This window comes from Rhinolophus hipposideros, assembly GCF_964194185.1.
Source record: "Rhinolophus hipposideros genome assembly, chromosome: 3".
NCBI lineage: Eukaryota > Metazoa > Chordata > Mammalia > Chiroptera > Rhinolophidae > Rhinolophus > Rhinolophus hipposideros.
In genome coordinates, this window is record NC_138049.1 from 24,426,077 (window position 1) to 24,449,307 (window position 23,231).

The 23,231-nt window shown below is 38.2% G+C and overlaps 1 protein-coding gene across 1 annotated transcript; it reads left to right on the top strand.

The window, feature by feature from the left end:
* Positions 1 to 6,947: 6,947 nt before the first annotated feature.
* PERP (p53 apoptosis effector related to PMP22) lies at positions 6,948 to 22,486 on the top strand. The gene is made up of 3 exons (XM_081030461.1): positions 6,948 to 7,482; positions 17,763 to 17,903; positions 21,042 to 22,486. The coding sequence occupies exons 1-3, from the start codon at positions 7,269 to 7,271 to the stop codon at positions 21,266 to 21,268; spliced, it is 582 nt and encodes a 193-aa protein (XP_080886587.1). The 5' UTR covers positions 6,948 to 7,268; the 3' UTR covers positions 21,269 to 22,486.
* The last annotated feature ends 745 nt before the right edge of the window (positions 22,487 to 23,231 follow it).

Here is a 23,231-nt window from a genome sequence, read left to right on the forward strand (position 1 = left end):
GAGTGTTGTGTGCATTGCATGAGAGGAACTCGATAAATGCTTCCTGGAGAAACAAATGTTATAAGGCCTATGACACAAAAATACAAAGATCCAAATATGGAAAATAATCAAAGATAGCAAAGGTAGGACAGGTCAGGTATTAACTAGTGTTGATGACAAATGTAATTGGAAAAGTTACTTGGCAATGAGTATCAACAACTTCAAAATATTCATTATTTTAACTGTGAAGTGAAAAAAAAAAACAGGATATGGAGTTATAGTTAGAGTTTAATTCTAATTTTGTAAAAACAGTATACATATAATACATATATGTGTATATACCAGGGGTGCCAAAAAATGTATACAAGTGACTTATATTCATTTTTTGTTATCAGTATATATTGAGTATTACAATTTTAATACAGTTTTTTCCTTTCTTAAAATGTGTATACATTTTTTTGGCACCCTCTGTATATATGAGTGCGTGTGTGTATGATATTTGTATGAGTGTGTGTCCATATAGAAAAAAATGAGTATAAGTAGAAAGAAATACCTTGAAATATTAACTGTATTTACCTCTGAGTAAAGTGATTGGATTATGAAGATTTAAAATTTTCTTTCTTATGCTTTTCAATAATGAAAAATTATGTCAGTCAGAGTTCTACCAGGAGACAAAAGCCAGACCGATCTTTTAATAGGGATGGGCTGGGACCCACCAGCTCCTGGAGGCCATAGCAAGCAGTCAGTGTAAGTTTCAATACAGGTGTCATGGACATTGTAATTTTGGTAAAACCATAAGTAGGGCCGTGATTTGTATCTTTAAATACCTCTCTGGCTGCCCTAAGGGGGTAAGAGTACCAGTTGGAACATCAATTAAGAAGCTGTTACGGTAGTCCAGGTAAGAAAGGATAATGGCTTAGAGTAGGGTTGTAATAGTAAACTTGGGAAAGTTGCACAGATTTGAGATATATTTTTATAGGTGGCAATGAAAGATTTTCTGATAGGCTGGATATGGGGTAAGTGGGTTGAAAATGGATTCCAAGGAGCTGGTAGATGATTGTACTATTTATTAATATGGGAAAGACAACAAAGAAGGAATAAGAATAAATTTGGGGGTGACAGAGCTCAGTTTGGGCTCTTTTAAGTTTGAGATGCCTGTGTAACATTCAACTTGGTGAAATTAGAAGTCTGGAGTGGAAGTAACCTTTGAAGTTTCTAGCATAGTATCTAAGCCATAGAAATACTAAAGGTCATGTAAAGGGAGAATGTGGAGGGAAAAGAGGGGGCTGGGACCAAGCCCTGATGAATTCCATGGGTGAGAGTTTCGATCTGAGGGAAAAAGGCAAAAGGGTAGGAAGAAACCAGAAGAATGCGTGTTACCAGAGGATCTCAACTATTAGAACAGAGAAAAATGTCTAAAAAACATGTCAAAATATTAGCAGCAATTTTCTCTAATAAAGTGATTATTTGTGGATAACTCCTCTTTTTTATACTTTCTGTCTTCTTCAAATTTTCTAAAATAAGTATATAATACATTCATAACAACAACAGAACAATAAAATATGTAAATAGTATTGTTTATTTATATACTTAAATAAATAACATTTATTTCTAAATACCTATTTATCTAGAAACTATTTTTAAAACTTGAAGTTTAATTATTGATATTGGGGTTTTATATTTAATTTTATACAAAGAAAATGATTGACATTGGAGTTTTCATAGTTTTATATGAGAAAAATATATACCAAACAATGTAGAAGCATTTAAAAAAATTAACTATTTTTAAGAATAGTGTCAGATTTACAGAAAACTTGTGACATTACAGAGTTCCCATAAACCTCTGCACCCACTTTCCCATATTATTAACATCTTACATTCGTATGTTACATTTACTACAATTAAGGAACCAATATGAACACAGCATTATTAACTGAAGTGTGGAGGCATTTTAGGAATCATACTATGAGACTGTTAGTTTTTCTATGGGTACTTGCTCAATTTTAAGTCTTGCAAATGCTATGCAGAAAAACAATGTTCTACTGCCATCTACTGTTCTGAATAAATTTATACTTTTCAATGTTCATTCTTAGAATTTTCTTATGTTCATTTTTTTAAAACCAACTCAATAAGTAAGTGAATACACTGAAGTTCAGAGAGATCTGTCACAGGTCAATAGCTATTGACATAGTCATTTGTTCATTCATTCATTCATTCATCGAATAATTACTTAACACTGCATTAGAAAGGGTGCTGGGCATACAAAGACAAATAAGACACAGTCACTTTCTTCAAGGATCTCATAGTCTAACAGGGACATAAAAGAAGATTATTATATATCAAGGTGATTGGTACATATGTTTCAAGTGTTCTGAGCGCATAGGAAAAGAGCACATAGCTATCTTAGATTGGAGATGGGGCTATAGGGAACATGCCAAGATTCAGGGAAATTTTCCTGAGAAATATGAGGTCTGAAGCTGTTCAATAGGAAGCAACTAGGTAAATAGAGAAAGGATTGGGAAGAAAGGTATTCCAGAAATAATATTAGGAATGAAGGTAAAAATAGTACTGTGTAGGTGAGAGAGAAAAGAAAAAACAAACTGGAAAGTGAAGGCAAACAGAGGTGACAGATGAGACAGGAGAGGCCAGACGTTGGAGGAATTTGTGTGTCACTTTTAGGAATCTCATGCTTAATGGTAGAGGTTATGAAGAATCAGAGAGAATGCATGCAGGAGTGTTGGGGTTAGATGCACACTTAGCTGGATCATTTTAGTGGTCTCGTGGAGGATGGATTTGGGGAGGAGGGTGGTGCTGTTCAGAACTGAAGACAGGCAGAACAATTAGGAGACAGCTGGGCAGTTAAGGCACGTGAACCAGAGCAGGAGTAGCAAGGGATCAAGCAGAGAGTCTGCACAGAGAAATAGTTGGGAAGTAGGGTACGTGGCAAAACTGTCAATTACTAGATTTAACCTGGGTATAAGAGAAAGAGTCAAGGATGATCTTAGAGTTTCGGTATTGGTGACTAAGATTCTGGAGGTGCTATAGAGGCTACAGAAAGAAGATAATGCTTTCGGAGAAGAGAGGCAATTTGAATTCTGTACTGGTTGAGGTCGAAGTGTTTGAGAGAGAACCCAGGCGGTGCCATCTTGTGGAAGTTGGATATAAAAGTTTAAAGCATGGAAGAAAAGTGTGGGCTAAAAACACACATATTTGCAAGTCATGAGTATGTAGGTAGAGGTTGAGATCATGAAAGTGGAGGGTGTAACACAAAGAAAATGTATAGAATGAACAGAAGAGTAGTACAGGAATGAAACCCAGAGAATCCAACACCGGACGAGGGCGGGAGAGGGGAGGGCAGAGGAAGACTAGCACATTTAAGAAGAAGGGGAAAGGATGGATGGAAAGAGCCAATCAAGAACCAGTGAGAAAGAAAAGAAAGAAAGAAAGAAAGGAAGAAAGAAAGAAAGGAGGGAGGGAGGGAGGGAGGGAGGGAGGGAGGGAGGGAGGGAGGGAGAGAGAGAAGGAGAGAGAGAGAGAAAAAAAACAGTCCCTGACAGTTGGTAGTTGGCCTGGCAACCAATATCTATGCTGAGATGATCCAATGCTGAGCATAAATAATTTTACAGAATATGAACATCACACAAGGTCACTCTGTGATTGTGACAGAACAAGAAAAAAAAAACAAGGCCATTTCATAATCAGATCTAAACACAGAAAAAACAAAAATATCATCCAACCGCAAAATAAGGTATCAGTCTTCCCAACATAATGTAACTCAGAACAAAACACGCACTTCCTTGAACCATCTCCAAAATCCCTAATAGAAGCCTAAATCTTATTACTTGGCCCTCCTAACACCCTCTCACCGGGACATCCCAGAATGTCCCATGGTTTGCAGTTTCCCTTACTGCAACAAGCTAATAAATCTAACTTTATTTGACTATAGGTGTGTTCCTGGTGATCTTTGGGTACTGGGTTTCAACTTCTTTGTAGAAACCAAGAATGTAGAAATTTTCATGGAGGGAGACATCGAAGTATCTGGTGAAAAAAGAGGTCAATGATATTCATTGACTTTGGCAAATGTGAGCTTACTGATGATCTGTGAAAAATAGAACAGTTTTCATAGGATATGGGGGTAGATGCAGTGGTGTGCTCTTATTAGCTTGAGACAGATACTGCTTCCTAACTCTGTTCAATGACATCAAGTTGGTAGCTGGAAAACAGTCGTGGGGGAATATTTATACCATGGAAATTGGCAAATGCTATAAATCAAGGATTTTTATTTCTTGACATAGTTGTTAAACTTTTACGATCACATCACTGGGTAGAAGAGACATTACATTTGGCTAAGGAAGGAAAAAGCGGTGAGAGAATGGAGGTAATTAGAAGTTTGCATGAGCAGGGGAAAAAAAAGAGATTGGACAAGGATTACAGGGGAAACCCAGGGTCAGTGAGAACTAGAACGCAGATTGCCTGAGCTCTGTACTGTGCTTATTCTGCTGTAGCCTGTTCTATCACACTGCTCTCGCGCTGGTTTACTAGTGAGAGCACAGCAGCTTATATGAAGAGCATTTCATCATAGCTTGGGAGAGAACTGGCAATGAGTTGGATGTTTGCAGGGGAAAGAAGAAATAGAAAAAGAAGGACCCTTTTGGAAAGATGTATCCCCAATTCTTATGACTGGTTATTGTAAATAGCACTGTCTCTGGTGTCAACCTGCCTACGGTGGAGTGTAGTTTTGTAAATTAGAGACTGTGCATCTCGAGCAAGCTACTTAATGTCTTTTTGACCCCGTCTTCTCGTCTATATGAAGCTGATAGTTGTACACACCTCATAAGGTGGTTGTGAAACACTGGCACATAGTAAACTCCCAGCAAATGTTACTATTATTATTACGATTACTTTCTCTGCACAGGAGAATAAAACAACTACACATTTTTATCCTGCAATGATATATTTTTGCATTTTGTTTATAATATTCTTTGCTTTTGTAACCATAAAATGCCAAAATTGACAAAAACAGACTTTGCAGGTAGGTTTACGTTTGTTGAGTGCTCTGCAATCCCTATGTTTTCCAGCAGGGGAGCTATTTAACTGTCTATTATCCACCATAATCCATTTCAGAACTGTGACTAGGATAAATGATTGCATTGTCTAAGATAACTTAATGATTTACAGCGGGTATTCATATATAGCCTTTGCCCCTTATAAACATAAAAAAGACCCTTTCCAATCTTATTGAAGTGGGAAACCTATGTGAAAATTATCATCACCGTCATCAACCCTTACGTCGTGGCTGAAAGTGTACAGGCGTTATCCTGAGCACTTCATATATATTATTAGCTCTTTTAATACTCATTACAACACTAGGGGGTGAGCACATCCATTTTATAGATGAGGAACTGAGGCACAAAGAAATTAAATCGACCAATGTCACACGCGTAGTATGGGAAAGGATCAGAACCCGAGCTATCTGGTTCCACACAATCTATGAGACCTGTGAGGTATGTTATTGTTGGAACCTAACCAGGGTCAGTTTAGTCTCTTCAAGAAATTCTGAGGAGACTTTGCTTGCTTTCATCTCAGCGGTAACGAGCCTTTTTATGCAAATCCATTGGAATAAGAAGTTGCATCTAGTCCAAAATTATTCAGGGATATTAAGACACCAGTGAAACTTTTCATTTTGTCTGAAACCACGTTGCTCATAATCAGTACCCTATTTGTTTTGTAAGAAAATGATTTTTTCTCACAAATATATCATACACAGCTAATTAAATAAATATTTTCATACTCTTGAAAACTCTGAGAGCATATTTCCTTTGCACAATCTCCACCATATGCAGTTAACTCTTGCCAGAATACCCCTGGTACTATTCTTTGAAAGTGAAAATATTTGAACTTGGTTTGTGCAAAACGAAGGCTGGGGAAATTATTTCATGTGGTTTCAGACACTAACTGTCTCAGTACTTTTATTCGTTCTCAAAAATTGCCCGAGAACTGAATAAAACAAAACAGTATTCTGTTTCTATTGAGAACACATAACTTGAAACAGAGAGAACTAAATTTAAAAATGTAAACATTGCTAAGTATTTCCCCTCGTTTTCTATTACATTAATGGAAAAAACAAGGGATTCAGAAGAAATCTTTGGAGACATAAAGATGTGACCCTCTTTTGATGTTTTTCATGACTTGCCCAAAGCCACCGGGGTGCCTGACACTGAGAACTTTTTTCTCTTCAGTGCCACTCCCAGCTGCACCCAACCCTGTCTGCCACACCTGAGGAGTCATGGTGGTGACAGAAGCAAGGCGAGGACACTGCAGTTGGGATTTTAGGTGCTGCATGCATACGGACATATGGTGTTTATTTGGGGAAACCCAATAGTAGAGAAGAGATCAAGTGGGGTTTAAATAGGTAGACATTTGTGATAGGGAGGGGACGGCGGCATGCACAGACAGGACATGAAGGAAGGTATCTGGGGAAGCCAGATGAAGCGTTTCGGAAACCGAGCATTTGTTAAATTCAGTGCGTTCACGCAACAAATGTTGATTGCGTTCCTTGCAGACCAGACGCGGTGCTAGACAGACACCCGTGTTACACGGATCAATAAAACATGGCCTCTGCTGTAAAAGAGCTGATAACCCAGCGGAAAAGGCAGGCCTACAAACAAATGAGAGGACGAGGCGAGCCGCGGTACAGGGAACAAAGGTGGAGCCCGGGAGGAAGCGCCCCCTCTGCCGGGGAGGGGTGGGGACTGGCCCCCGGGTTGGCCGCACGCACGCACCAGCGGGGCAGCACTGACCCACAGGTACACTTTGAACACCCGTCTCAAACTGCCCGAAACTTAAACACGGTATCGTCGAAAACCAGACCAAGATCTGACCTCAGGGGTTAACGAGGTAGCCGGCGCCGCGCAGAGTTCAACGTACACACGTGGTAGACCTAAGAAAAACATTTGTTGGAGAAGATCACGTAAGAGGGAAATGAGGCAGTGGGGAAGCGCAGAGACGCGCGTGGCAGCAGCCTGGGCCGCGCGCGGGCCGTGGGCCCCGGGGCCCCGAGGCTCCCCCGCGCCGGGTGTAACCTGAGCTGCGCCCGCCTCTCCCCGCGCGCCGCCCGGCCCGGCGGGGCAGGTCGGGGCGGCGCGCTCTGAGTCACCGGAATCTAGGTGGGGCCTGGGCGCCGCGCCCCCGCGACCTCTTCCCTTTTGTCGCCCTGCCCGCGCTGGCCGGCCACTTTCCGCCGCCGTCCGAGCCCCGTGCGCTCCTCTCCCCCTGCCGTCACCGTCGAGATGCTGCGCTGCGGCCTGGCCTGCGAGCGCTGCAGGTGGATCCTGCCCTTGCTCCTGCTCAGCGCCATCGCCTTCGACATCATCGCGCTAGCCGGCCGCGGCTGGCTGCAGTCGAGCGATCACATCCAGACGTCCTCGTTATGGTGGCGATGCTCTCACGAGGGGGGCGGCAGCGGGTCCACCGCGGATGGCTGCGAGAGCCTAATGAAGTTCGGTGAGTGCCATGGCCCGCCGCCGCCTCCGGGAAGTCCTCCGGGCCGCGTCGGGGCGTGCGCCCGGGCCTTAGGAAACCGCCTTCTGGGAAGGGACTGAACAGGGTCGGGGGGAATGGGTGATTCAAAAAACCACATCTGTTTAGAGCTTAGCTTCATGCATCCTACCCGAGCAAAACCAGGCAGAACGGTGGAAGAAAATGGCCCTAGTTCAAAAACTGTTTTTTCTTAGGGTTTGTCAGTTACGTGCAAAAGATGATTTCAGTCATTTGAAAAGGTTTGATGAGTAAATATAATGAACAAAGTGTATATTTTTGGAGACCTCTGAAATTTCTTCCCATTCCGCCGCCTCCTCTGGTTCTTCCTATTATTAAAATATTAAAATACGTGCCTTCTCTAATGTCGCTGTATTATTCATTTAACTTGAACTGAGTGAAAGCAGCTCTTCTTCCACTAAAACAAAAAGGCTCTCTTAGTCAAAATTTCAACAGTTACGTTTTCAGTACATACTGTAATGTTGAACGCTTCAGGATAGCTCTTGTGCGCTGTTGTCTCCGTGGGTGTCTGGTTTAAGCACAGCCTTGCTGTTTAGAAAACTGTAATTTAATGTGGTTTGAAATCGAAAAAAAAAACAAAACAAAAACCAAACACATCTCTACACCCGCGAAATTAAGCAGAGTGGACAAAAATAATATATTGCACATGGAGTATTTTATTTTTCCAACAAGGAGGAAGTCTCAATGCTTAACTTGTAAATGGACCTGACGGGAGAGCAGCGTGGTTTTATCTGGTGCCAGCCTCTGCTAACTGGCAGATGTGAAGAACAGCTGGGGTCTATTGTAATCGGAGGTGTGTGTGGGGTGCGGGCAAGTATGATCATAAGAAGCTTAAAGCTAAATACTATTCAATGGGACCTTACCAAGGGAGTTTAATAGTTTTAAATCGAGAAAGAGAAAGAAGGCCACCCTGCCTTTTTTCATTCCCTGCTAGGATCATTGACTGAATTCTCTTCCCCTCCCCCCTAAATGGCTCCAACCAAATTTTATTTCTGGAGCCCTCTATCGGTGCTTGGTGCTGATTCTTAAGGAGTGTGAAATTGTTTGGAAGGACCCCTGCTGAACTTTTCCCCAGAAGGAGTCATGGTCCTGGTTAGTAAGTAATAAAATGTAAAGACTGAACAACTTTCCTTCTTTCCTTAATATCTATGTTTTTCTTTTCTTAAAACAAACAGCATGCCTACCAGGGTTTGTATCATCGCAAGTCTTTAAGTTTTTAAAGGGAATTAATTTCTTTGAAATAATATCTCTGTGTCTTCTAGTTAAAATGCATTGGAATTTAGCATCCTGTAGGGAACGTAGGTCTGCTTAAGCAGATGTGTTTTGAAACAGACTTTGATAATCATACCTCACTCCAAAGACTAACACAGAGCCAAGAATACGCAGCAATCTTATGCATATGAAGTAAGAAGGTTAGTGCCGGGAAGGGAGAGGGGTGCTGGTGGAAACTGGATCAGCACGATTGCTGGGACTTGATCTGGCCTGCAAGTCTCTGGCTGTGACCACAGCCCTCTTGTGAAACGCACACAATGCAGTTTTTATTTTTCTTGACTTGAAGGATGAGCTCACCTTTCCTAGGGTGTGGCTCTTCCAACCTCAGATTAATATAATGCTATGTATATGGAAGGGAGGAAGCAAGTTTGTTTCTCAGTTTAATTTTTTAATTAGACAGAGGGCTATAGCGTTAACTTTTAATTATAAAGAAAACACTGATTCTCTCTGTGTGTGCGTGTGTGTATGTATCAATTTAGTAGAGAAATTGGCCTTTGGAAAAGTTCAGTTTTCCAAGTGTGTGTTGAAAAATCTATTACTGATTTTTATGATGTAACAAGAGTGATTTTCACACATGGGTTGTGGACTTCACACCCTAATTTAGTTATTCTTGTGACCTTAGCAAAGGCAATTAAGTGCCAATAATGTGTTAGACGTGGCTTTAGCTGAAGACCTAGAATCAAATCATGAAGGCAGATCCACTGGTACTAGGAGACCTTGGGAAGGAGAAAATAGATGTGAATTCACTAGGAGAGGTTGTCTCAGGCTGTTGTCATCAAAGATGAGTTGGGGTGTTTATTAATTTCCACTCCCTCTCCTGGCATGGACTAATATAGCAAGTGTGTATATCTACACTCCAGGGTGATGATTAGGCGTCTCTGAGCCCTCAGATTTTCAGATAGCCTCAGTAAGGCCTTGCAGAAAACAATGGTTATACAACTTTATCTAAAATGTAGCAAACAGTTTACACACACACTCCCACACATGTATAAACACAACAAGGAGTAAGGTTGTTGGCTCTAATTAAAATGATACCTCACTATAGAGAATTGAAGAAGTTTTAAAAAACTTGATATATTCTAGGAAGTAAACATTGTGATTTATCATTGTAACTATTAAGGAAGTTGCCTTTTTAATTACAAAGTGCTTGACCATATCTTTTATTAACTGATCTTCATAACATTAATACATTAATTTGGTATAAATGACACAGGTTATTCCTGGCAAGTATTGGCAATAATACTCAATAATATAGACTTTTAAATAAAGGTAAACTGTTCCTTAATATATAAAAAGCAGAGTCTTATATATCTTCACCATTAACAGTTTTTAAATAATTTTATATTATCATATTGCCTCATTTTTTTCCTATAAATGAACCAAATTACATGAATATGTTCTTTTCATGACAGTAACAACTAAATAAATACCCAGCTTTACAGATACTTGTTTGAGTGTTTTAAAAATCATGGTTTATATTTCTCAAAACAGGAAAAGAAAATCTAGACTTAAACATGGAAATGATCATTCAAATTTCATGTATTAAATAAAATGCAAAATTAAATTTGAATGCACGTTCACACATGCTACTTTTGCACTACTGCTTTTCCACTTAAGAAAAAAATACATCAGGAGGCTATTTTATGCATCAGTGGTAGCTTTCAAATCCCAAGCAAGCTCCCGCTTGTCAGGGTAGAGAATAACAGAGATGAGTTTCTGCACCAAGAATGAAAGTGAGGAGTCAGTCATGAAGAGTGGATTTGGATTTGGACAGAACTGCCGAGCCTCGTTTACCGAAGACATCCTTAGACATCACAGAATGCTTTTTTATATGAAATCAGCCTTGGATAAGTCAAAGAATCAGTGTTACATGAAATATTTTTAGATCATGTAGCCCTATAGTTCTTAAATGTACAGGAAATGAGAAAAATATGTATGAAGTTAACAGGTTTACATTAAGCTAAATTCAATTTAAGGGACTTCATTTTGAGATTATCCTTTTGTGGCTTTTGGCAGTGAGGCAGGGTTAGATAATAAAATATTCTTGTGTTATAATATTAGGCATTAATAGATAGATTGCTCTTTGAGGGCACATGTTCATGTCCTTACATAAGAAAATAAAAAGTTGGCCACTCTCAATTGGTTTTCATGGTTAAAAATATATGTATTGACTTAAAAAATTGAGACATCTAGGAACCAGTAATGTAGCCCAGTCCATTCCACATTTTCTGCACTTAATGCGCTTAGAATTAACCACCTGAGAGCCTCAATCCTTGTTGGTAACTTAACTTGTATTCTCGCTGTGAACAGACACAGACTCCTAGACGGTAGAATTAGAAGGGAATAAGAGTGCACCTATTCAAGCTTTTGCCAAGTGCTCTCAACACCTCCCATGACTGACCTGAACCTTCCTTTGTTCAGCAACTTAATTCAGTTCTCAACGCTGCTATTTGTTTAAAAGTACTTCTCTTATACCCTCTTCTACTGGTGGAGCTGAAATGCCCTTTCCTGTAAATTCTGCTTTCCAGCCTTCTTCATTTTGACAGACTTTTAAATATTTAAGGGTAGATCCTAAATTTGCTGCTATTTATCTCGTGTGATTTTCCTGTTTTTATATCTTCCTGTGTAGAATGTTTTCCCCACTCAGACTTTAAAAGAAGACTATACAGGGGTAAAGTGTTACCGTTCTGTAAAACACACCACAGTAACTAGTTATCATCCGGCTCTGTTTCAGGAGAAAATGCAGAGCATGTAAAGAATCCCACACCAACTGTGGAATGCTCTCCTGTGTGACCCTGCTATTCCTTCTCTAAGCCATTCTTTCTGCCTTCCAAAACTTCTGCAAAATTGCTTCTTCCTGTGTAGATTGTTTTGGGAGTTGTCCTGTCGATATTTGGATATTTGCTACTCAAAAAGTGTCCCAGTCGAGCAGCTTCAGCATTATCTGGGAGGCTATTGGACACTCAGTGGCTCAGGTCCCACCTACTAAATTGGAATCTGTATTTGAACAAGATCCCCACGTGATTCAGAAGCAGTTTGAAGTTTCAGAAGCACTGGCCTGTATTCCTGCAGATTATTTACTCACTGAACATGCAGCAGTGTTTTTGAATGTACCATCCATGCTTATATTTATTTGTAGATAGGATCTTTTTATTTTTTTTTCAATTACGGTTTTATCGAGTTTACCCATGTATCACATAAAAAACCCTATAGAAACAATACAAAGAGATCAGACAAAAATTAGGTGGGGCCTTTGGTCTTGTTAATAGATGAATCCTTTGTTCTGGAAAGGGACCCTACTCTAGTTGAATGACAGGTTGGTGTCTGCAGGGCACTGAGTAAGGGGCTACACCACAGACTGTTTTGGTCAGTGTTTGGTGCCCACATGTGAAACTATTGAAGAATGCAGTGAATTCATGAAAAGAAATAGTAACTTTAAGGGAAAAATTAGTGAGTCTCCAAATTAATACTAAAAATATTAATATCAGCAATGCTCTCCTTATTTTAAAATTCCTTGTCTTAAAGTAAAACTTTGTTTGTTTGTTTGTTTTCACAAGCTTCAGTTTGATTTATGGTTTCTAGCTTGATATTCAAGGTATTTATTTTTACGTGTTTTTGCTCTTTTGTTACCAGTTGACCTTTCTGGTCTCTTCCTAGCCATATTTGCTTCATAACATTGTGTTTTCATATGTAATCACTGGAAAAAGATAGCATTCATCTTCATACAAAAAATTTAAAAACAGTTCCTAGGAATAAGTCAGAATTTCATTAGTGACTGTTGAATGGCTTCCATGTTGTTGATTTAATGTTGAAATTTTGCAAGCCAGAGCAAAATTTGATAAGCCATTAAATGGATCTTTAATGAATCTTATTTAAAAGTGGATTGATAATGCTGCTGGTTTCTTTGATAACATGTATTGGGGTTAATATGATGAGCAAAGGAGACATGATTGCTGGCCTGACAAAGTTTACACAAGTGGCCAGAAACTTCTCCAAGTAGTATTTAGAAAGTAAACTTAGGATATAATAGATTATGTATATAAAACACCAAATTTATCTTCCCTTAAGGACACAAAACAAACAAACAAAAAGCTTTCTTACACAGAAACTTTTGTTTACCTCGAGTACTGTAAGCATTTGTGGTCCCAATTCAGAGAATAGTTTACAGTGAGAATCCTGCCTGCTCTCCTATACAACACACATACACACAAACACAATTAAGAAAGGCAATAAAATTTAAAGTGCATAAAATAGTAATGAAAGACTCATCTTCAGAATAGATCAAGGTGCACAGTCTGACTTTGAAGAACTGAAGACCATCTGTTGAATCATGGAAGAAGTAGCTTGAGGACAAGTTTTAAAAATGGACGCTTTCCATTAGGGTTGGTAAATATGGCAGAGTTTGGGCCGTGGTATAATATAAAAATATACATAGTTCCCAAAAGATTTGGGTAAATTTGTAGATAGATTCATTCTGGGTAATTAAGTGAGACCAAAGGTACTTAGGATACAGAGTCAACTTTTTGAAATGTATGTCATGAAGAATTGCCGTGTCCTCAGTCGGCATAGCTATTGCTCCCCTTCTCAGACATAACATTGGGCTGGAAGGACCCTACTCAGACCTGGTAGGTTCCATTTCATCATTTTACAATGAAATAGTCACCGCCATAAGAAGGCAGATTGCCTTGCTTGTCATTCATTAGTCAAAACAGAATCCTCAAAACCATGCTAAGTTTTCTGTCTTCAATGATAAATGAGTCAGTGTGGGTGTCTCCGTGCTACAGAAGCAGGTTTTTCGGGTCTACTTCCAAGCAGACTTTGTCAAGACAAAAAATGTCCTAAATTTTCCATTTTGATGACTCAGCGCTTTAAAAGGGTTGATTTAACATAGCATAGGAAAAGTTCTTTAAATGGTCTGTGTTTATTTGTATGTTCACCTGTTGGCTTTTGGTTAGGTGAAGTGGCTTACTATTTGTTTAATTCAAGTACCTGAAACTAAGTGTAAATTATATTTCAGTTCTAATGTTAGAAAAAGTAATAATAGCAATAATCTAACTTTATTATTCTTCATCAAATAAACAGGTAAAATTATTGGTATTACTTTTTATAGCAACATTTACATAATTCATTTAGCTATACTTTTAAAACCTTAATATGATAGTCAAAGTCTGGTTATTGAAATATGTTCCTTGTTAGGATGTTTTTCTTGAGAACTTACATTCTGCTATGCAATTTGTCTTCATTATGTTTGCATTCATTTGCATGTTTATACAGACCTTTCACTGCACAATTTCAAACCTGTGAACTCAACTTAAAAAGAAAAATCAGTGTCTGCTTATTTGAATTTAATGACTGGATTTAAATGAACTTAATGATTGGCAGTAGCCATAAAAGAATCTAGAAATGAGACTATAAATGAGACTACAGGGGGTGGTCACATACTGAAAGTTACATGTTTTTTTTGGGGGGGTAGTGCTGTTTCTATTTTATAAGATTAATCATCTATCTTAGTTCATAAACTTTAGTATGGATGTAAGAAATACCAGTAAAATGTGGATTCCTGGACTCTACCTTTCGAGTTCTTATTCGGTAGGTCTGGAGGGAGGGTAGGAATCTGTATTTTTAATAAGCTTTATTGATGGTTTTGACTCTGTGGTGTATGGGCTAGACTTTGAGACAGTCTGATTAATTAATGTGCTTTTCAAAGCTCAGTTTCTCTTCTCTTGAAAGTTACGTTACTAGAAGGAGAAGGCAAAAGTGAGAAAAGACTTACTCAATTGCATATCTTGACTTTATTCATTTCTATTTTAAAAGAAAATATTTCTATTTTACCTTGTTCCTAAACTATTTTATCGATCTCACAAAAAAAGGAAGATTTGGTGGGAAGTAATAAAAATTACAAATAGAAAACAAGGCCCTCTCATGTACTGTCTCAGCCCCATCCTGACCACTGCCACTACAGGGTAATTGGTGTGAAAACATGGTTTTTGAGCATATAAAAATATGTCTTCTCTTTAATTACCTATTATGCCCCAGTCATTCATGAATCTAGAGGACACCTGGGGGAAGCGTGGAGGCTGGAAAAGGGAACAGGAGAACTTAGCTCAGGTTTGTCTATAACAGACGAAGATGTAAAAATGCAGTGGGTAACTGAGGAACAATCTCTGTGACGGAGCAGAACCTTGCAAATGTAGAATAAAATGTAAACTTGAGGTACTGGAGAGGAGTCATGGATGTACAGGAGGAATTTTCTAAGCTACGTGACTTTTCTCACAAAAGCTTTCATGCTGACGATAATCTTAAAATAAGGCGTTTTTAGTTTGGTTAACAGATAACACAGACTGACAGTGGCTGATAGGTGGCAGAGGCAGGGTATAAATGAGGTCCAGCTGGCTCCAAAGCCCTTGTTCTTTCTGCTGTGCTATCTCTTTTTTTTTTTTTACCAGTCAAATGACCTAGAATTAAGTGAGGATAAATATGTCAGCCAAACTGTGATAAGAGTAAAACCAGGGCAGAGGTGCACACGACTGCTTTTCCAATGCAACATAGAGTAATACCGTGTTTCCCCGAAAATAAGACCTCACTGGAAAATAAGTCCCAGCATGATTTTTCAGGATGACATCCCCTGAACATAGCCCTAATGCATCTTTTGAAGCAAAAATTAATATAACACCCGGTCTTATTTTCGGGGAAACACGGTAGGTTAAGAGTGCATGTACATCCATTAATGAACGAATGGATAAACAACATATGGGATATCCATACAATAGACTATTGTTTGACTATAAAAGGGAATAAAGTACTGATACATCTACGACATAAATGTACCTTGAAAACATTACACTAAATGAAAAAATACAGTCACAAAAAGCCACATAGTATATGATTCCATTCATGTGCAATGGCCAGAATAGGCAAATTTATAGAGATAGTAAGTAGATTAATAGTTGCCAGAAGCTGGAGAAAGAGGGGTATGGAAAGTGACTGTTCATGGACATTGGGTTTCTTTTTGGGGTGATAACAATGTTAGAATTGTAAGTGGTGATGGTTGCATAACCCTGTCAATATAGTAGAAACCATTAAATTGTATATTTGGAAAGTGAATTTTATGGTATGTAAACTATATCTCAAAAAAAGAGTCAGGTTTTGGACTCAGATGGGTTGTAAATCAAACTCTATCTAAATCACATACTACGTGTGTAGCTGTGGCAGGTTATTTGAACTCTCAAAGCTTTACTACAGCCCCATTTCTAAAGAAATGATAATAGTACAAACCTTAAAAAGTTAGTGTGAGGATTCAGTGAGCTAAATATGTTATGTCCTTAGCCTAGTGCTGCACACAGAACAATTCATAAATGTTAGTTATTACCTCTAGAGAGAAGGTTGTGCGTGAAGAAATTTTAAAAATCAGAGCCATTATCAACAAGACAAATAATAACAAGTGTTGGAGAGGCTGTGGAGAAAAAGGAACCCTCATGGTGAGAATGCAGATTGGTACAACCGTTAAGGAAGGCAGTGTGGAGGTTCCTCAAAAAATTAAGAATAGAATTACCATATGACCCAGCAATTCCTCTCCTGGGTATCTACCAAAAAAAATTGAAAACATTTATCCGTAAAGGTATATGTGCTCTAATGTTCATTGCCGCTTTCTTTACTGTGGCCAAGACATAGAAACAACCAAAGTGTCCTTCCATAGATGAATGGATAAAAAAGATGTGGTATATATACACAATGGAATACTATTCTGCCATAAGAAAAGATGAAATAGTGCCATTTTGCTACAACATGGATGGATCTTGAGATTATTATGCTAAGCAAAATAAGTCACACAGAAAAAGTCAAGAACCATATGATTTCACTGATATGTGGTATATAAAACTGAAAGCAACACAGGAACAAGACAAAGAAACAAAAACTCATAGACACAGACAATAGTTTAATGGTTACCACAGGGTAAGGTGAGAGGGGGGATGGTAGATGAGAGTAAACGGGGTCAAATATGTGGTGCTGGAAGGAGAACTGACTCTGGGTGGTGAATACACAATGTGATATATAGATGACATGTTACAGAATTGTGCACTTGGAACCTATGTAATTTTACTAACCATTGTCACCCCAATAAATTTTAATCTAAAAAAAATCAGAGCAGATTGAATAATAAGAATTTTTGGCTGGAATCATTAGCCTGGGTTCATGGCGCTCCCTATTTCCACAGGTGCAGGGTAGCATGACACAGGGCCGGAGGGGCCCCTATACCATAGGTCTTCAAACCTAGAAGTCAATTCCCACCTCACCCTGATTGCTTTTAGGCCAATATCAATAATTAGGGACGCTTTTGCAATAAATTCTGAATACTTCAGAAGTCAAAATTTAGGCAAAAGTCTAGAAAGAGTGTGCTAAACGTGTCATAAAAAAATCACAGCTACTTTATAATTAATTTTTTTATTTCACATTGTTGCTTAGTCATATGTTTTCAAAGATTGTTTTTTGGATGGAAACATACATTGATATGAAACAAAGATGCTTTTAAAGGTATTTGAAACATTTCCTAAAGAGATTGTAATTTGGATTGTTCGATACCAAAAATGTTGTTTACTATGATTGTGTTGTGTTAGAACTTGAGTGAGCCTTTTAAATATACCAGTTTATATGGCCAATTTTTTAAATGAGAAATAGTTTAATGAAGTTTAACTTTCATCTCAGAGATAAAACATTTCCTGAAACACCGAGGAGGGAAAGACATTACTGCATATCAGTATATTAATGTCCGACATATCAACTCCCTATTCTCCCCCTGAGATATGGAGATGCTTAAATATTATCAAAAGAAAAACTCCTTGCACCCAAATATATCATTAGTAGAAAGAAAAAAAAAAACTTCTATTGATACTTTGATTAGTGATTTTAGATTTGGCCTATGTGTCTTATTAATTACTGTTTCTTTTTTCTTGCAGCGTGGGGAAGGGCAGCCGCCGCCATGCTCTTCTGTGGCTTTATCATCCTGGTGATCTGTTTCATCCTCTCCTTCTTCGCCCTCTGTGGACCCCAAATGCTTGTGTTCCTGAGAGTGATTGGAGGCCTCCTGGCCCTGGCTGGTAAGATTGTGTGTCAGCAATTCTTCATTCATACCTGCAGCTAGGGTTTCCAGGTGGGAATTTCCGCCCGTTCTCAGGAATTTTTTTTTTTTCTCTTTCCTGTTCCCGAATTCCGGGATATAAACTGTTTTCTGTTCTCCACAATGAATCGTTTCCACAAAGTGACAGCTGATAGATACCACCAACCACCTGGGTTCAAGGACCCGGTTTTCCCAATTTCCCGACCAACTTTTCTTGTGATTCGGGAATGGGAAAGTGAAAAAAATTCCTGAGAATGGGCGGGAATTCCTGCCTGGAAAACCTACCTTCAGCAGACATCATTATAGTAATGTCCAATCCACAAAGAAGATCCCTGACAATTACAGTTCCTGATTCGTTCTCAGAAATGTGTCACCAAGGGCGGAAGTCACAGAGGAGAGATGTGTTTTAAGACCTAGATCCCTTTCCTCCTGTGTCTCAGGTGGTACTCTGTGCTCCCCATCCAAATGAGGAAGGTTATCACTCTGTATATTATCTCTTATAGGTGACCCTGTGCTCAGTGACACCTCTACCCCAACGGGCCAGGGCTGAGTCAGCCCTGGAAGTGCAGTGTCTCCACAGTGGGCCCATTGCTGGCCTCCTGTGAGTCCCATGCTGAGGGGCTGGAATGTCCCTGAGCCATTTCATTTCTTGAAGGAGGTCTTATGATGTGGTGGGTCATAAAAGGGTTTTCTGCAGTGGGATGGGGGACCCTGGGAGGGGCCAGATCTGGAATTGCCTCATCACCAGTGCTGGGGGTTCAGAAATGTAGTTGTGCAGGGGTGTGGGGCTCAGAATGAACATTTCTTAGTAGAATACAAGAACTAGGAGTCTGGGAACAAGGATTATTTGAAATTTTAGGCAGGCACCTGGCACTAGGGATAGAGTTTACGTTGGGGATGTTGAAAAAGTTTTAGTTATGGAAAGTGGTGATGGTTATGCAATATTGTGAATGTATTTAATGCCACTGAGGTGTACACTTAACAAATGGTTAAGATGATAAATATTGCATTGTATATATTTTGTCACAATTAAAAACCATCCTAGTGAAACTCTTTTGTTCATCTTAGCATTAAAACATTAAGCTCTAGTAAAAGCCATCTCGAGCCAACAGGGTTGCAGAAGTAAAGAAAGCTAATTGGACTGAGCTTCAACAGATAAACAGCTTAACGGTCATGCTTAATTCTGTACTCATTCTACAATTTAAAATTCCTCTTTAGAGTCTGACAAGTAGAATGGGAAATGTTTGAAGAAGAATAAAAAGTCTAGAAATTTCAATACATTTTTATGGTAATAATATCGAATAAGGCCTACTTGATTGTTAAGATACATTTCACAGCAACAATTATTTTTAAATTTTATATATATTATTGGGTTAAAATCAGAAAACTTGAGGGCCGGCCGGGTGGCACAGGCAGTTAGAGCTCCGTGCTCCTAACTCCGAAGGCTGCCGGTTCGATTCCCACATGGGCCAGTGGGCTCTCAACCAAAAAAAGAGATGGAGGGTTTTTACTAGGTTGGTACAAAAGTAATTGTCGTTTAAAAAAAAGGTTAAAAATTGCAAAAAAATAATAAATCCATTCAATTACTTAAAAAAAAAAATCAGAAAACTTGAGCGCTGATACAATTTAGATTTTGCAGAAATTCATCCAAACCATTACAAGAACTTCATATCTGATGAACTAAAATGCGTAAATCACCATATTTAACATTTATGCCTAGGCAAATTAGAGAATAACATAAAGATTACTTTCACACACACAATATTTTGCAGTAACTAACAGACTTAACTAGGAAGAGTTTGCCATTTAAAGTATATAAGAAGCAGAGAAATATTTAAAATTTGCACCAAGATTGACTTTCGTAAATTGCCAGAGAAGAGGAATATTCTGAATCGAGAAATAAAAGTAACAGATTAACATATGGAAACATCTGCAGCCTTTCTAGCAATTTAAAAAAAAAAAAAGGAAAAAGAAAGCTACTTTAGGAGTTTTGTCTGTGGAGTCAGTAGAACAAAATCAAGGTGAAAGAAGAAGTGGTGGTGAGGATTACACTCCCTGGTACATTTCCCAGAGCACAGCCAGCTGGCCCCTCTTTGTGGAGAGCACTGGTCCAGAGCTAAAATCTGCTCATATCCAGGATATGGCAATGTATGTTGGAAGTATGAAGTCCAAAAAATGCAGAACATAGCACAGCAAGTATATACTCATTACAGCTTCATGGAAGTATGCACGTTCATTGAAAAAGACTAAAAGATTAAGTATTTTTTTCATTTCAAAGTTGCTTAAAATATTAATACGATAAATAATAATTGTAAGAAAGTGACTCTTACAACCAGAGTTTAGAAAGCTTGACATACGTATATCCTCCCTCACACTTCCCCCAAAACCCTATTCTCCTCTTTTATTTCTGTTTCCTGAGCCTGGAATGCTCTTCCCCCTGCCTTCCATCTCTCCCTCTTTGTTTACGCTTCACATTCTCACTTCCTTTTGCAGGCTTTTCTGGTAATTCTCCACACTGATCATTTGCATCAATGGTGCATTGTTTCATGTAGTCATTCATTTATTGGATGAATATTCCAGTGCTGTATTTTTGAATATCAAATGGTGTGTGTGTGTGTGTGTGTGCATGAACATGTGTGTGTGTATATATACATATATATATGTATATATACATACGTATGTATATGCATTATTTTTTCTAACACTGGAAATATTAACTATATCTTTGGCATAGGAAATACAAAGATGAAAAACAGACTCTTCGTTACCATCCTGCTTTCTACTGTACACCACAGTTTTGGCACTTTTTACTTCAGTAGCTATAATGCTTGTACATTGACATCGACTATAGAGTGATTTTCTAGTTGTCTTCTGTCCACATTTCATATATTCAGTATTCCACTCAATTCTAGATATCTCTGACACACTATTTAATAATCTTTTATGGCTCATGGTTAACTAGATACCCCAACTCCTTTCATTAGCATTGTTTAGGTGGATTTAACACTTATGAAAAGGCAAAAACATTGTGGGAAAGGAAGTTAACCTGTTGTTCCTATGCATTCACTCATTTGTGCACGTACGCATTCATATGTTGGAATTTTTTTCTTCCCTTTAGCTGTGTTCCAGATCATCTCCCTGGTCATTTACCCCGTGAAGTACACCCAGACTTTCCACCTTCACCTCAACCCCGCAGTCACTTACATCTATAACTGGGCCTACGGCTTTGGGTGGGCAGCCACAATTATCCTCATCGGCTGTTCCTTCTTCTTCTGTTGCCTCCCCAACTACGAAGACGACCTCTTGGGCAATGCCAAGCCCAGGTATTTCTACTCATCTGCCTAAGAAGGGAAAGGAGCTGCTGCCAGGATGGAACTTTGTTCTTCAGAATACTTTGAACCTTTTTCTGGGGGCAGTGTTCATATCATTAGATTAGTCAAAATGCTAAAATAATTTGGGAGAAAATATTTCTTAAATGGTGTTATAGTTTTATATTCACCTTTTATATATGTTTTATAGAGTTAAACAAAACTAACTTCTTTTTATTACCTATAATATGCCATATTTCCTTAATATCTTTTGTATACCTTTTATACTGTATGTATAAAAGAATCTGAATATGAAATTTATACCATCATAAGGTGAAAATGAGAAGGCTTCAAAGATTTAAGTGACTTGACCAAGTGTTTGTTTTTCCCAGATTAAATGGACTGGGTCTGTTATGGGATCAGGAGAAGACGGAAATGTTGGTAAAATTGTCAGTGACCAAATAGTCTTAAAAAATGCAAAAAATATTTTTTCCAGCCTTCAGCTAAAGAAGTAAAAATGTTTCCCAAATGCATACCATCTCTGATAATTTCTACTAACTGTCCTGAATAATTGATTTTTTTTTTGCTAAGCTTTACATATGTCATTTAGGAAAGTATTCTTTCATGGCCAAAACCTGTTGCAGTAGTAAGGCCTCCTTATGTAGGGGAATGCTAAAATGAAATTTTCTCTTTTAAAGTGGTTTGTAGGGTTGGGGTGTGGGAAAATGATATATTAATCTGGACTGTTTGGTGTCTATGTGTTAAAGATCAGAGTAGATTGAGTTGAAAGACGGACTGGGTCTAATGCGTCATGACTGATAGATATGATTAGGTTGTGCAATAAAGTATTAGGAAGGCCATTCCTATCACAAAAATAACATTAAAACAACCTAAAGAGAAGAAATGGCTTAAAGTTTTCATCTCAGTTGACTGAGCTCTAGTCCTTAGACACAGCTTCTGATAGACTGCAACTGTTTGCAAAAATTTAAATGTACTTAAAAACCTGGTCTTCCTTGGTAAACAGATTTAAAACATCTGGTGTGAAACATGCAATAGGAGAATTCAGGGATATGAGCTCTCTGAATGGGAAATACCTATGTATCACATGATTTTTTTTTTTTACCATTTGTACTTAACATAATGAAAACCAATTTACTTATCAAATTATTATTATTTTGTAAGTTGCAGGATAAGCAATTGCAGTTTTTATTATAAATTTTTCCCAATAAACCAGGTGTTCTAATCTTGTTTCTAGTTTGCAGTGTTTTGGCTTTTTTTTATTTTTAGTATTTCAAATCGGGGGGAGGCAATTTTTAAAAAATGTTTTGAGTTGGGTAGTAAGAACATTGGATAAAATGAAAAGTTGCTTTCTCCTTGAGATGGAGTATTCTTCATTCAGGTGGTGGAACAACAAGCAGTCTCTTTTCTTCTTTTTCCCCTTGTCTACCTTCCCATCTGATAGTTTTTTTTTCCCAACATGCATCATAGGTTAATTCTGCTATGGTGTATGTAATGTGAAGAAGGGTTGAGGAGTGGCATGGTGGGAGAAGGGAGATGTTTCTTCTTACTGCTGCTACTCATTTGGTCCTTGGCAGTAGTAAATTTTTCTTCTATTATTTCAAAATATGAGGTGAATGTTTCTCATAAATTTAAAAGTATGTTGTCTGGGTGATTATTTACACCATGGTTTGTTTGTTTGGTTTTTTTTTTAATTCTGTGACTAGTGGTGAAGTATTGAAGTAATGAAGTGGTTAGTAACAATGTTAAAAATGCCACATTCTAAAAACATAATACAGCTAATTCAAGAAGATAATGGATATCTAGAGATTAAGAAACTGGGTCTCCCTGTTGAACATGAAAATCAGTCTCAGATACAAGGTTCTGTAAGACATGTACTCTTGTTTTTGGATTTCTTTCCCATGCAACTTTCTTCTTCCTCTCAATAAGTAACACACTCTATCCTAATGGTGCACATTTAGGAAAAATACAACTTCCTGGGA